This window comes from Nomascus leucogenys, chromosome 9 (assembly GCF_006542625.1).
Source record: "Nomascus leucogenys isolate Asia chromosome 9, Asia_NLE_v1, whole genome shotgun sequence".
Taxonomy (NCBI): domain Eukaryota; kingdom Metazoa; phylum Chordata; class Mammalia; order Primates; family Hylobatidae; genus Nomascus; species Nomascus leucogenys.
In genome coordinates, this window is record NC_044389.1 from 45,947,582 (window position 1) to 45,964,048 (window position 16,467).

A 16,467-nucleotide genomic window follows, 5' to 3' on the forward strand; every position below is an offset into this window, starting at 1 on the left:
CACTGTCGGACCCCATGGCACTTTCCAGTGCTGTCAGCCTGGCCTGAAGGATTTGCTGGGATTTCTAAAGTGTAAATCTTTTCCTTGGGCAGAGTGGTGCTAAACACTTGTCTGGTTCTCAGGGAGCTGAAGAACTTTAGTCTTCTACTAAAGACCCAAGGTGCTAAGTTTCCTGGTCCTGCCTGGTTGTCAGAGTGTACAGGGAACAGCAGAACTGGCCCCATTGTAGCATCCTCCCAGGGAGTTCAGGCCTCAGCCTTCAGCTTCACAAAATGTTTTCAGGAGGAGGTTTAGCAAGTCCAACTGTCCTGAAGTAGAAGATCACTTGGGAATCTCTTACATCCTCTTCCCCAGGGGCACATCTATTTCTTCTTCTTCTTTTTTTTTTTTTTTGAGACAGCCTTGCTCTGTCGCCAGGCTAGAGTGCCGTGATGTGATCTTGGTGCACTGCAACCTCCACCTCCCAGGTTCAAACAACTCTTCTGCCTCTGCCTTCCAAGTAGCTGGGACTACAGGCACGTGCTACCAAAATTAGCCTGGCTAATTTTTTTGTATTTTTAGCAGGGACAGGTTTTCACCATGTTAGCCAGGATGGTCTCGATCTCCTGACCTTGTGATCTGCCCACCTCGGCCTCCCAAAGTGCTGGGATTACGGGCATGAGCCACCCCATGCCCAGCCAAGCACATCTATTTCTAAGCAGATTGCAATTCTTGTTAGTCAGCGCAGGGCCTATTGATAGAGACTAAGCTTTAAAGATGGGTGAGCCTCCCCTTACAGGTAGTTCAAGAAACCCTTCCTGATGTCTGAGGATACCAGGCACTGGGTTAGTATGTAGGGGACTGAGAGTGGGCAGGGACTCCAAGATGAAGTGTCCTAGCCAGGCTTGGTGGTTGCTCACCTGTAGTCTCAGCCACTCAGGAGGCTGAGGCAGGAGGGTGGCTTGAGCTTGGACTCCTGGGAGTCCAAGACCAACCTGGGCAACGTAACAAGATCTCATCCCAAAAAAAGAAGGAGAAATTTCCTAGGGAAACTCACTATCTAGACTTCTAGGAATCCCAGAATCAGGTGTGACCATCCACATGATTAGCAATAAGTTTCCTATGGAAACTTCCCACCCAATTCAGTGCTTGCAGAACAGGAAAGTGCTAGCAAAAACATTTGATATCTTGTATTTAAGGTGAGTCATAGTCCAGACAGGACAGACCCATGAGATGTGGAAAAAATGTGTTTCCAAGGCTATGTGTTAACATCACTAGGGAGTTTCCTCTCAGGAAGGCACTCTCTATAAAGTCAGTTCTCCCAGGTCCTCAAACCAACTCAAAACCTAGCCTGCTGATTCAACTCGTGTGTACCTCAGCCAGTCTGGTGTTAGGATGATAGTGTAGATATTCCAACTTCCTAGGGTAGCTCTGCTGAATACGTTAGCTCATCCCTGGGCAATGTTGTTGGCACAGCCCCGTGTTACCTCATCTATCACATGGTTACCAGAGCGAGCTCACCATCTTGCACACCTGAACATGGTTTCAAGTCCTTCATGGATTTGCTTCATGGCAGTAGCAGTGTCCCTTCAAGAGTGACACCAGACCACATGTACCAGAACCACCATGGGCAAGAACCACACCCTGGAGTCAGGCTCTTTGTCAGTACCCCACTTTTTTTTAATGCTAGACCTGTACAAGGAAGGGGACAAGAATAAGAAAACATCATCAAGGTCCAGGTGTGGTGGCTCACGCCTATAATCCCAGCACCCTGGGAGCCCGAAGCGGACAGATCACCTGAGGTCAGGAGTTCGAGATCAGCCTGGCCAACATAGTGAAACTCCATCGCTGCTAAAATTACAAAAATTAGCCAGGTGTGGTGGTGTGTGCATATAGTATCAGCTACTCGGGAGGCTGAGGCAGGAGAACTGCTTGAATCTGGGAGGCAGAGGCTGCAGTGAGCCGAGATTGCACCACTGCACTCTAGCCTGGGTGACAGAGTAAGACTTCATTTCAAAAAAAAAAAAAAAAGAAAGAAAGAAAAGAAAGCATCATCAAATAAGAGATTTGTTTGCAAGCAACCAACACATTGCAAGAAGCAACTTTCTGTGCATATTCTATGGTCAGTTCAAACTTACAGTGATAATTGTGAGATATCACAAGATTGACAGTCATCACAGTGAGACATCTGAGTACTATGTCCACTTGAGAAAAATGGACTTAATGCTCCCTACAAAGATTCTCAGCATCAAAGATGGGAGCCAAAACGAGGTATCTTATTAATCCAGAGGTAACTAGCAATCAGCCAGGAACTCAGCTCACAAGATCTGGGCACACGGTCACCAGGACTGCATTGTATTGAATGGTCTGCTCTTAGACGGACTGGCCCTGCAAATACGTGCCTGGAAGCTAAGCAAGGCCTTGCTATTCACTTATCTGCTTTACCTGGGGTGGAGTGGGGACGGGCCAGGTGGTCAGCAGTGAGCTGATGGAACTCCCTCTGGAGAAACTATTGAGAGGGAGTGCCAAATCTGTCTTCCTTCCACCCAAAGGACCCCACATAGCCTTCCCAGGGCGAAAATGTCAGCTAGACAGTGCTTGCCTTGGTACTTCTGGTCTCCCCACTGGGGTTCAGTACCTCCTCATGGCCCAGGTGATACCTGAAATTCAGCAAATTTAAACCCAAGTCCACCCTTTCCCCTTTTTCAATCCAGCACCTTCCTCAGACCGACACCCCTGCTTCTGTTCATGGTGCAGCAGCCTCCTGTAAGCTTTGAGGCTCACAGCCTGTAAGTCATGCCTCTCTTCCCTACATCCAGTCAGTTACTGGGTAGTGTGAGTTCTTCCTGAATAGTCCCCCAAGTCTTCCCCTTTTCTCTGTCTTCTCATTGCTGTGACCTTGAGTTAGAGCCTTAATCCCCGCCATGTCCCATCCTGACGCAGAGACCTCCAGAATCATCTTGGGAAATGCCACTCGAATCATGACACTCCCACTTTCAGAGACACATGGGAGGGTAAGGCCCCACCTCATCTGCCTTCTGCTGTGCCCTGCACCACACACGAATCCCCTTCCCCAGCTGGCCCGCGTGCTCACTGTTCCGAGGCAGGCCAGTGCTTTCCTGCCTCTCCTCAAGCAGGTCCCTGTCTTTCACCTTCCTTGATGAAAGTCTAATTTCTGAAATGAAAAGCAACATCTCATACTTACTGAATGTTTACCCCATGCCAGGTACTGTGCTAATTGCTGTATCTTGTTTGATCCTTTGATGGTCTAATGATTGGGATACTATCATTCCATTTCACAGATGAATAAAGCGGGGGAAGTGAAATAACTCGTGCAATGTTGCAGAACTCAGGAGTGGTAGAGCAGAATTCCCGATTCCAAGTCCACGCTCCAAACTCACTATAGTCTCTTACCTCCCAGCATTTTGTTCTTACTCTAAATGTGCTAAGCCTCACCAACACCACCCCAGTAGATTATATTTAGAGAAGAGGAAGCAGTTCTTACACACTTTTGCCCTAGACAGTGTTTGGCAGGCTCCCATTATTATAAACTCTTGGTTCTTCATTCACACTAAAGTGGAAATGACTAAGAGTAGCTTCCATAACTAGATGAATTTGCCTTAGACTAAAAGCCTGAGATTAAATCTGGCGTATGCTGCTTAAGCTGTTGTACTTGCTTCTCCTCCGTCGCTGTCCTCAGCCAGTACCCCTGAGACTGTGTGCTAGATTCCCATACCAGGGTTCAGCTGCTACATCATCCCGCCTCTGGAAGTTCCCTAAATGACTTGCCTTGGCAGATGGTTCTGCTCTTTAATTAGCCATACAGTTACTACTTCCCCTTATTTAATATCAGGAAGCTTCCACTTGTTTCATCCCCTTCCCCCTCTTGGCCATAGTGCCTTCCTACTATTCTTTTCCCGTTTTGTACTTTTGTGTGCTCCTGTTCCCTTCAATGTGTTATCAGAATCTCATCTTAACCTAGGGATTTTTGCCAAGTCGTCTAACTCTCTATCTCCATATGTGGTATCTGAGGTCTTCCTTAAACCCTGATTTTCCCCTTATTTGGTATTAATGCACACACTATTTTCAGGACCCAGCATCAAGAGTCAAGGGCAGTATTGTTTGCAAATCTATCATGACTCGGAGAAGTCCCCATACTCAAATGTCTTAGCCATGTTAGTATGTACTCAGTAAGAGGCCATGCACTGTGGCTCATGCCTGTAACCCCAGCAGTTTGAGAGGCCGAGGAGGGAGGATCACTTGAAGCCCAAGGTTCGAGACCAGCCTGGGCAACAAAGCAAGACCCCGTCTCTAACAAAAAAAAAAAATTCTTTTTTAATTAGCTGGGCGTGGTTGCACTTGCCTGTAGTCCTAGCTCCTTGGGAGGCGGAGGCAGAAGGATCCGTGAAACTAGGAGTTTGGAGTCTGCAGTGAGCTATGATCCTAGCACCATTGCACTCCTGCCTGAGTGACAGAGCAAGACTCTTTCTATAAAAACTTTTAAAAAGCCAGGCACGGTGGCTTATGCCTTTAATCCTAGCTCTTTGGGAGGCTGAGGCAGGTGGATCACCTGAGGTCAGGAGTTCGAGACCAGCCTGGCCAACATGGTGAAACCCCATCTCTACTAAAAATACAAAAATCAGCTGGGCATGGTGATGGGTGCCTGTAATCCCAGCTACTCAGGAGGCTGAGGCAGGAGAATCGCTTGAACCCACAGGGCAGAGGTTGCAGCGAGCCGAGATTACACAACTTCACTCCAGTCTGGGTGAAAGAACGAAACTCTGTCTCGAAAAAAAAAAAACTTAAATAAATAATAACATAAATGTTCAGTGAGAACCATATGTGAATAGTATAACCCAGCATGATTTTGGTGTGAGGATAATTGATAATCCTTTTCTTCCAGCAGACCTACCAATCTCGGTGGGATTTGCTTCAAATGATGTATATTCAAATTAATTTGCATCTCCTGGTCATATACTAACTGGCTGGTGAGTGGTTAGTAGCCAAGAAACATTGCTTATGGCAAGAGAAAGTCAAGTGAAAGATTAAAGAAAATCATGATTAATAATCTGCCAGCTGATAAATAAGATAGCTATAACACCACTTTGGTAAGGTGTACGCTTTTGGCCATGTGTACACTGGTGCATTTTCAAGACAGTGGCTATTTTTCTCTTTTGTTTGGCTAATCATGTTATGTTGTTCTAAAGTTACTGCTGCCCTATACCCACTTCATACAGCCTGAGCTCTGTCTCCTTCCAATGAACATGAAGAACATTTGATTCCATAGTTCCTGGTTCTGTTCTTATTCCGACAGGATGCTGGCATCCTCAATTAGGCCAGCTGAGGAAAGCATTAGAAAACAGTGATGCACTGCACTCTGTGGAACTTACTGAACCCAACAGGATTTTAGAGAAGAAATAAGGGGGAGCCCGAAGCTGTCAGGCTTCAAAAAATGTCAAAGAGAAATGAAACTTCAGCTTTAGAATGTCAAATAAAGTGTGATAAGAAATAAGAGAAGGGAAGATATTCCAAGTAGGCAAGGGCATCAGCATAAGCGAAGGTGCTGGAAGGGGTAATGAACATGTAATGGTGGGCAAACAGGACTGCTGGGAGCAGAGAGTGAGTTTGGGTAGAAATGACATAGAAGACTGAATTGGTAAAAATGGAAGAGATGATGGGGAAATGAGAAAGCAACGAAGCAAAAAATATGTAGTTCAATATGATATTGGAGGACAGAAATTGATTATTGGGGGTAATTTGACTTTTGACCATTTCCCAGGCTTAATTCAAGTATATTTAGCTTTCAAACATGACTTCTCCTCATATCTTCTACACAGCTCTTTCAGATGAAAAAAATTGGCTAACTAGGTAAAGGGTGATACCTTTATAAGCTCTATTTTTTTAATCCCTGAGGAAGTGAACCATGTTATGAGTCACATACATTGTGTTTAGGTAGGTGAGGAAGTGCATTGAACTGATTTGCAGAGAATGAGCACTCCAGACCCAGATAGTGGGACTTCAGAACTTCATAGATGTCAAAGATGCCGTATGACCCAGCTCCAGGACACATTCATGATAGGTTCACTTACTTCCAAACCCAAAGAGGATATTCTTAGACACTTCCTAGTTTCTTCATCTTGTAAAAGTAGTTAAGTGTCTTGTCCAAGGTCTTTTGGCTATAAATTGTAGACAAGGATTCAGAGCCAAGTGTTCTGTCCCCAAGAACGCTTTTGTCTTTTTTTTTTTAAATAGTAACATCATGAGGACATCTCAGGTCATGGCTGGGGAGTGCTTTGTGCTCTGTAAGGGACTAGGAAATTGTTCACATACTTCTTTAATATTGTTCCTGCTGTGCTTTTTATAGGATAACACATTTTAACTCTGTCCTCACTACTAAGACTTTATATAAAATCAGCTGGAATGAATTGCTGGTCAAATTCAAAATTAATTTCATGTCAAAGTCTTTTCCTCATGATATTTGTGTGTTTTGTGAGAACTACCCCTCTTAAATTCTTCTGAACCAACTCATAATACTCCAAATTTAAAACCATCCATCTATAAAACTACCTTTTCTGTATCAGTAGTACTTTTTCAGAACATACCTATTTCTAGATTATAATCAAATATTCTTAAAATAATATGGTAGTCTGTGAGTCCTTTGTCTAGAACTTAATTAAAAGTGGCAAAGGAGGCCGGGCGCTGGGGCTCACGCCTGTAATCCCAGTACTTTGGGAGGCCGAGACAGGTGGATCACGAGGTCAAGAGATCGAGACCATCCTGGCTAACACGGTCACCCTGTCTCTACTAAAAATACAAAAAGTTAGCCGGGCATGGTGGTGGATGCCTGTAGTCCCAGCTACTTGGGAGGCTGAGGCAGGAGAATGGCATGAACCCAGGATGCGGAGCTTGCAGTGAGCCGAGATTGCACCACTGCACTCCAGCCTGGGCGACAGAGCAAGACTCTATCTCAAAAAAAAAGGCAGGGGTTGGGGCAAAGGAGAAGCCAGGCATGGTGTCTCACACCTATAATCCCAGCACTTTGAGAGGCCAAGGCAGGCGGGTTGCCTAAGCTCAGGAGTTCAAGACCAGCCTGGCCAACATGGCAAGACCCCATATCTACAAAAAACACAAAATTTAGCCAGGTGTGGTGGCACACACCTGCAGTCCAAGCTATTTGGGAAGCTGAGGTGGGAGGATTTTTGGGCCCAGGAGATTGAGGCTGCAGTGAGGCATGTTCGTGCCACTGTGCTCCAGCCTGAGTGACAGAGAAGACCCGGTCTCTAAAAAGAAAAAATGTGACAAAGGAGGAGTATGCAGACTTAGGTGGAGATTCTGCAGGAGACTTCTAAGTACTTTTAAGGTGATCTGATTCATTAAATTGAATTTTAGTTTACTTTATTTTTAATGTTTATTTTTTATTTGCATAAACTTATGGAGTACAAATGTAATTTTGTTCCAAGGATATATTTCATAGTAGTGAATTTTTGTTTTCTTCCAAGCTTAGAACTGTCTTCTTCCTTGCTATAACTTCCTTCAGGATCTGGCTGTCTTTCTTCATTTTTTCTTTCTTCTCCTTCTCCTTCACCTCCTCTGTATTAGTGTGTTCTTATGCTGCTAATAAATACATACCCGAGACTGAGTAACTTATAAGAAAAAGAGGTTTAATGGGCTCACAGCTTCACGAGGCTAGGGAGGCCTCATAATCATGGTGGAAGACAAAGGAGGAGCAAAGTCACATCTTACATGGCAGCAGGCAAGACAGCATGTGCAGGGGAACTGCCCTTTATAAAACCATCAGGTCTCATGAGACTTAGTTGCTATTATAAGAGCAGCACAGGAAAAACCTGTGCCCATGATTCAATTACCTTCCACCAGGTCCCCCCCAACCCAAGACACGTGGGAATTATGGGGGCTACAATTCGGGATTTGGGTGGGGACACAGTCAAACCATATCATCCTCCCTCCCTTCTTTCTTCTTCTTCTTTCCCTTCAAGGAATGTTCAAAAAGAAGAGATGCTCTAAAGTTACTGAGCAAGAGTTATAAAAAATAGGGAAGGCAAGAAAATGAATTTAGAGGGTTGAGAAGGCTCTAAAGAGATTGAATGAGAATTAATTGAGTGTGTAAGGTAAAAGGAAAATGGGGTAGCCTGGTTTGGGTACAGTCATCTGGATAGAAAAATGTGGGTAGTCCACCTCGGGTGGACATCTCCTTACAACAGGCAGCACTGCAGATGACTTGGTTGCTTTCTGGAGTTGCCGAGCGTGGGTACAGGGCAGAGGGAGGCAGCACACAGTCATTTATTCTATGAACAGGATGTTTGCTAGACAGATGTTCGAGCAGTCTGGAGCTCTTAATGGAACAAGGGCAAGGATAAATAAATAATTGGGCCTATCCTGATGTTTGTCCCTATACATTTAAGAATTCTGTGACCTGTTTTAAATGGAATCCAAACACTGAGTAAGAGTTAGATGATAATGTTGTTATTACCCTTGGCCTGGCCTTGAGGACTGATTTTGAGCTTTCCGTATTAGAAAATTAGCTCAGAGTGACCTAAAAATTTCTTTATTCTTAAAAACAGAAATAAATTCTGGATCTGCCTTGGCCTTCTTGGCAGAAAGGTAGAGTGGAAAGAATTAGAAGTTATTTGGTACAGAGTCATTGAGTAGAGTGCTCTCCTGAGATAGAACAGAACTGTCAGGGATTGAATTGCAGGACAGATCTGCAATTCAAGATGATTGTTGGCAGTGAAATTGCTTATCAATGGAATATGTGGGATGATGGTTCTTGAGAGTTAGGGAGGAGAGTGCAGCATTGTTGGGGATGGCATTGTATCCACCAAAAACATTTTCAGCATCTCTTCTCTTCTATACAAGACTTGTCCTCTTGGTGTCCCTGTGTGTCACCATTAAGTCGCTTGCTTATTCTTTCTCACCATGTATCTTCATTTGCCTTTCTCTAAAACTTCTATAATTTGCTTTTATCAAGAGTTTTCTGGTCGGGAGCAGTGGCTCACACCTGTAATCCCAGCACTTTGGGAGACCAAGGTGGGCGGATCACCTGAGGTCAGGGGTTCAAGACCAGCCTGGCCAACATGGTGAAACCCCATCTCTACTAAAAATACAAAAATTAGCCAGGCATGGTAGTGAGCACCTGTAATTCCAGCTACTTGGGAGGCTGAGGCAGGAGGATCGCTTGAACCCAGGAGGCGGAGGTTACAGTGAGCCGAGATCACACCATTGCACCCTGGGCAACAAGAGCAAAACTCCATCTAAAAAAAAAAAAAAAGAAGTTTTTCCATTCCCTCTGCATATTCTGGGGGAATTTCCAGAACAGGTAAGTGGTAAAGAACCAATCAGAGCTTAGTAAATAGGTATCCTACTGGGTATCAGCTCTGAACAAAGTACTGGGAAGAATGTTGAATCCCTACAGATTCTTCCAACACAGGAAGTCAAGTGGAGGCCAACCCGCCTCCACCTACTCTAAGAGGTCTGTTGGTCCCTTGAATATTACACCAATAATTTATCGATGTGACTTTCCTTTGCAAGAGACTGCATCTCAAAACCAAAAGGCGGTTCTGTAGCCTTATTTCTTAGCACTTTCCAGTTTACATATTGTTTGTTAAGCTTTTCATTGTGTTAGTAAACCCAGCATTTGTTCAAGGATATTTGAAATAGCCAAGGGTTTTTGTAAATGTTGTGCAGCAAACTGGTCCTAACAGCCCCTCCTCTGCCCTTCCACTCCACCCCAACAGGAGTCAGTGGATATTACAGATTTTTGCAGTATGGAAGTCTTGTAGAATTCTAGGCATAGCCTGGTGGCAGGATTGACAAAATCATCTACATTCTTAGAATAATCCAAATGTTGACTCAGCCCATTTACCTAAGGGATTCCAAGCATTGGGAGAGAGAAAGAGGAACCCGTGCTATGATTTGTCCTAATATTGAATCCCCTGACGATGGCCGTCATTCAAAGTCTTCCTGGGTTCAGGTATTTTTAAAGAATTCATGGCTGGGCACTGTTGCTAACCCCCGTAATCCCAGCACTTTGGGAGGCTGAAGTAAGAGGATTGCTTGAGCCCAGGAGTTTGCGACCAGCCTGGTCAACATAGCAAGACTCTGTCTCTACAAAAATAAAAATAAAAAGAGAATCCTTGCTTGTCCTAGAGTGTTCTGCTTCTTGGAATAGTAAGAGGATTGGGGGAAAACAGATATATTAGATCTGCCCTCCATTTAGTGGTTCAATTTTAGTACAATTAATTTCTAAATTATGCCATAGTTATTGGTGCAAAGATAGACACATAGACCAGTGGAAAAGAATAGAGAGTCCAGAAATAGACCCACACATATACAGTGGGTCTTACAGATTTCCACAAAGACATTATTATGATTCATTAGGAAAAAGAAAATCTTTTCAACAAATGGTGCTGAAGCAATTGGATGTCCTTTTAGGGGAGGAAAAATGAAACTTGACCTCTGCCTCATAGCACACACAAAAATTAATTCAAGATGGAGCAAAAACTTAAATGTGAAAAGTAAAAAAATAAAGCTTGTAGAAGAAAACAGGAGATCTTCATAGCCTTGAGCTAGGCAAAAATTTTCTTAAACAGGACACGAAAAGCACTAACCATAGAAAAGAAAACTTGATAAATTGGGCTATACTAAAACTAAGAACATCTGTTTTAAAATCCCATGGGAAAAATCCATAGCATGTCTTCAAGATCTCTGGCAGAAAATCAGGCTGGAACTTGCCCATTAGCACTCCAGAATCTGCCCCCTGCCCAAGACTGATGACCTTGCTACCTGTACTGGCAACAGGGAGATGGACACAGGTTAAAGTAAGTAGGTTTTGGCAGGGCTGAGGCCCTCGGATCCTCACAATAAAATTATCTTGCATTCCTTGTGTGGTTTGGATATGAGAGAAGCAGCTTTGTTCCTGAGCTCCCCCTCAAATCTCTGAACACTGGTATGTTCTTCTCAGAACAATCCTTTGAGATCCCCTGAGCTTTGAAGTCTTCCTGCCAAGTCTGTGTGTGGGAAGGAGAACAGAGCAGCGTGAGGGCCATCAGAGAGGTGGGCGAAGGCAGTTCAAAGCCCAGCCAGATCCGGCTCTGTGGTGTCCAAGCCCTTGGGGTCCCATAGCCCTGGAGGAAGCCTGGGATAGGGTGAGGCCCAGCCCTTTGCAGGGTTCTGTATTGCTGCATCCAGACTAGGAAATGTCTGAGACAGAGGCAGAAATGTAAATACTGCACCACTGTGCTCACCACATTCATGTTTGCAGCGGAAGAGCCAAGCCCCCTGGCCGGGATATATGCTTCCTATTCAGACCTATGGTTTGGAGGGAAGGAAGCACGAAATGTATTTAGAGGTTTCCAAACTTTTGATTGTTTTGCACATTCCTACAAAAATAAAAATATCCCATGAGATTAAAAAACATCAGCTTCTAATGCTTTAGATGAGTGGGAAAATCTTGCACACTGGGGTCATTTCCTTTCTGTTTCATGAAATTAATATTGTGCTGGAAATAGCCTGTTGCAGAAGGGGAAACTTCATGTCCTTTGAATGCTGATTATGCCAGAAAACTTTCCAGTCCTAAAGGGGAGGTTGTCCCTTTCCCAGGAGTCTGATGCAAGATGACCCTGCAGTTTGCTACTGTGCTAGGATAGGAGACCCAAGTCCACAGAGATTTAAAATTCAGAAGGGATCATTAATTTATTCATTCAAGAAACCATGCTAAGCATGGAATAAGGGCCAGGTTAGGTTCTGGAGTCTCACACTGCCCCACATGAGGAACCCAGGCTGCCAGCTCCATGACCCTCCTCTGCGGACGGTCCCAAGTCTTTCTGAAGGCCCCTGGTGGCTGAACCCTGGCATTCAGAATTAGCAGAAGTGACATACTAATTACCAGTAAATCAAAAGTAGGTGTGCACATCTCTACTGCAGATGCCGGGAAGCCAGGCCATCAGGGCACAGGCGCAGGCAGCACGCACCCGCTCTCGGCATGTGCTGGCTTCCGCAGTGCTGTGTTTCAGAGCCAAACCAGAAATCACCCAGGGGGGTTACTTGCATCAGCTCTGGAAAATGTGTAAAGGATCGAAGTCCTGAGACTTTCCCATAATGTCTTATTTAGGCATCAGTCTCCCTCAGTTGATTAGAGCAGGAATCAGCAAATTTCTTTATAAAAGGCCAGTGACAGTAAATCTTTTAGGCCATACAGTCTCAGCCACAACTGCTCTAGCAGCCAGAGACAGCAGGAAACAAATAAGTGTGGCTGTGTTCCAACAGAACTTTATTTTATGGACATTTCCTTACAATTTTCACACGTCGTGAAATATCCATCTTTTAATTTTTTTTTCAACCATTTAAAAATGCAGGCTGGGCACAGTGTTTCACGCCTATAATCCCAACACTTTGGGAGGCTGAGGTGGGGGGATCGCTTGAGCTCAGGGGTTCAAGACCAGCCTGGCCAACATGGCAAAACCCTGTTTCTACTGAAAATACAAAAATTAGCTGGGCATGCCCTTGTAGTCCCAGCTACTTGGGAAGCTAAGGCATGGGAATCGCTTGAGCTTGACCCAGGAGGCGGAGGTTGTGGTGAGCCAAGATCATGCCACTGCACTCCAGCCTGAGCAACAGGGTAAGATCCTATCTCAAAAAAATAAAATGTTTCTTAATTTAAAAAAATAAAAATCCAAACACCATTCTTAGCTCACAGGCCATGCAAAAACAGATGGCAGGCCAGATTTGGCCCACGGGCCATAGTTAGCTAACCCAGGACCAGAGAGTCATACTACTTTCATAGCAAAAAGGATACACTCTGAGTAGGGACCTTCTCCAGAGGGTGCCATGATACAGAAGGTTGGGGGGGGTGTTCCCTAATTGGGGGAATGGAGAAGCGTCACTCTGCCCTCCCTCAGTGGTCCCATACCTGCTGACTCTATTTAGGCAGTGGCTTGAGGGTGCCCCCCACTTGTCAATACCTCCTGCCAGGGACCTGGACACTGAGAACCCTGGGAAAGGGCCCTCTCCTTGGGGACCCTGGTCACACCCAATAGATCAGTCAGTCTTCTTCCTTCTTACCAGCTGCCTCTCCTGACCACACTGGAAGAAGGACCCTTGTACCACTTTCCTCGACACCCAGGCCTCTTCTGTTCAAAGGTGCCTCCTGGCCAGGCGTGGGGGCTCACACCTGTAATCCCAGCATTTGGGGAGGCTGAGGCAGGAGAATTACTTGAAGCCAGGAATTCGGGACCAGCCTGAGCAACATGGCAAGACTCCGTCTCTACAAAAAAATAAATAAAAATTAACTGACATGGTGGTGCACACCTATAGTCCCAGCTACCCTGGAGGCTGGAGTGGGAGGATTGCTGGAGACCAGGAGTTTGAGGCTGCAGTGAGCTATGATCGAGCCACTGCGCTCCATGCTGGGTGACAGAATGAGAGTCTGTATCAAAAAATAATAATAATGAAATCAAATTAAAAATAAAGATGTCCCTTCCAATCCCCTAAGGCACACAGCACTCCACATGTTTCTTTTCTTCCCTGCCTCATCACCCTTTTCAATCTTAGATCCCAAGCTTCTTGAGGCAGAGACTTCCATCTTGTCTGGGTGCTTAGCATATTTTCAAATATTCTCTTAGGTTTTTTTTCTTCATTACCCACAGAGCGGTTGCTTGTTGCCTTTCCAACCCAAAATAGAAATAGCGGTAAACAAAAGAAGAAAAACATTGAACATTTTGGAACTAAAATTTTATTATTACTGGAAAAGTCCCAGATAATAAAAAACAACTGGTAAATTAGCACTCATTTAAGCATGGTCTGGGGAAGAGGAAAATTTTAATAACAAATTTTTCTTCCTAATTGTTTTTGTTCGTTTAGATTTATACATTTCCAAAGTGGACCTTAAAATCATGTTGGTAGCAGAAGGAAGCCAGTGTGGTCTTTGAAATTTGCTTCAGATAATCCACCAAGGGGAAGGCCTCATAAACACAATTATTATTTTCTCCCTAAGACGCTGACTCATGTGAAGCGCTGTTTAAAAGATGACTTTGGCTTTGTGCCCTCTCCTGCAGGTCCTTCCATAGTGACGCCCCCCAAGGACATCTGGAATGTCACTGGTGCCCAGGTGTACTTGAGCTGTGAGGTCATCGGAATCCCGACACCTGTCCTCATCTGGAACAAGGTCAGTGGCACAGACTTCAAGAAGACGTCCTAGGCTGACAAGCTTCTCTTGCACTGCACAAGGATGGTAAAACGTTAAATCCTCAGCCTGCTTTGTTGACTGTGGCTCCTGCAAGGTGAAGCCTTAGGGCAGTCATACAGGCCCCCCGCTGGATTCATGGAACAAAAACCAGTCCTTGCCATGCTTTTGTTAGCAGCATCCTAGCAACTGAGAAACTAGAAGAACAATAATGCTGAACACCTCAACCCAGCTTCGGGGTGTGTGTGCACCTGTGGTGTGTGTATGTGTGTGCATATGTGGGTGTGAGTGAAAGTGTGTGTGTCTGTGTGTGCGCCCTCAGTGGAGACGGTATAGCATAGGGGTTAAAAGTGTACGTTTTTCTCTTTCTGTCCCAAAATACCACCTCCAAGCCCCCACCAAGCTGTTTGTGATGGCACCAGTCTCCTCATTTAAGACTGAACATTTAGCTGATAATTTAGATCCTGTCTGCTTGGAGGCATTATTATTGTTTTACTGGGAGGCTTGGCTAAGAAGGTAAAAGGACATAAAGCCCTGTAGTCTTCTCCTGTGAGCATGGATTATTTTTTCAGATTCCCTAAGTGCTGGGAGATGGATGAGTACATTTTAAGGGCACTTGGAAGTAGGATAGAAGGAGTGAGGTGGGATCTATTCTTCTAAGTACCAAGGCTGTAGAACCATAAGTTAGGGACAGAGGAGACCACTCCAGAACAGAGCATTAAAAAGGAACAAGAGGAGGAATATCAAAGAAAACATTTTCTCCTTTCTGAATTTTGCTAACTGCTGGCCCCAAGTGGAAAAAGCATGATATTCTTTTAATAAATCAGCTTTGAAATGACTTCCCAAATGGAAAAAAGAAAAAGAAAGTGTGAGGCTGGGTGCAGTAGCACATGCCTGTAATCCCAGCACTTTGGGAGGCTGAGGCAGGAGGATCACTCGAGTCCTGGAGTTTGAGACCAGCCTGACCAACACTGTGAGACTTCGTTCTTATAAATAATTTTTTTTAATTAGCTGGGCATGGTGATGCATACCTGTGGCCCCAGCTACTCAGGAGACTAAGGTGGAAAAACCCCTTGAGCCAGGAGATCGAGGCTGCAGTGAGCTGTGATTGCCCCACTGCACTCTAGCCTGTCTCAAAAAAAAAAAGAAAAAAAAAAGAAAAGAAAAAGAAAAGAGTGTGAATTCCTTAGCCAGGGTGGCTGAGTTCTCTGCAAGCCAGGGTTTCTCAGCCTCAGCACTATTGACATTTAGGGCCAGATAATTCTTTGTTGTGAGGACTGCCCGTGCTTTGGAAGATGTTTAGCAGCATCGCGAGCCTCCACCCACTATATGACAGTAGCATCCCCCATCCCCCCTGTCGTGAGAATTAAAAGCATCTTCAGATATTGCCAAATGTCCCCTAAGGGTGTGGGGCTGGGGAATTGCCCTGGACTGAAAACCACTGCTGTTAGCCTTAGCTCCCTTCTCTACATTAGAAAAGTAGCATGTAATTATCTTAAAGATTAAATAAAGTAATGCAGGTAAAAATCACTTGATACATAGTTAGCACTCAGTAGACATTAGCTACTGTTCCTCGAAATTATTCCCTTCAAGTGGCATTATCTTGTATAATTATCTTCATATTTGAAGGACAACGTCATCTCAGCATGTATGGAGAAGGGAAAAGAAAATATTTATTTGACATCAACTAACACCTCACAATTATACCATACACTTAGGTTTTTGTCTTTTTTTTTTTTGAGACATAGTTTCACTCTTGTTGCCCAGGCTGGAGTGCAATGGTGTGATCTCAGCTCACCGCAACCTCCGCCTCCTGGGTTCAAGTGATTCTCCTGCCTCAGCCTCTCAAGTAGTTGGGATTACAGGCACCCGCCACCACGCCTGGCTAACTTTGTATTTTAGTAGAGACAGGGTTTCTCCATGTTGGTCAGGCTGGTCTCGAACTCCTGACCTCAGGTGATCCGCCCACCTTGCCCTCCCAAAGTGCTGGGATTACGGGTGTGAGCCTGGTTGTTTTTGTCCTTTTTCTACATTTTGAATCGCTGAGCCTCACAACTATCCTACGAAAAATAAAAAATAAAAAAAAATTATCAAACTCATGCTACCAAAAAAGAAACTTAGTTTAAGTAAAAGGGCATAACCAGACATCCATTTTTAGCTGCCTTACTTCTCCAGCAAGCTCTAAGGTGGATGATAGTCTCCCTTGACTATTTTGTTTGCTCACTGTGTGACCGGAGGAGCAACTTCTAGAACTCCAAGAGGACTGTGGCTCCCGCAGTCGGAGCTCTTTC

The 16,467-nt window shown here is 44.7% G+C and overlaps 1 protein-coding gene across 1 annotated transcript in view; it reads left to right on the forward strand.

The window, feature by feature from the left end:
- IGFBP7 (insulin like growth factor binding protein 7) overlaps positions 1-16,467 on the forward strand; it is an 84,800-nt gene that overhangs the window by 60,851 nt on the left and 7,482 nt on the right. The window contains exon 2 of the mRNA XM_030818887.1: positions 14,049-14,158. Coding sequence (XP_030674747.1) covers positions 14,049-14,158 — 110 coding nt within the window. The remainder of the gene's footprint in view (positions 1-14,048; positions 14,159-16,467) is intronic.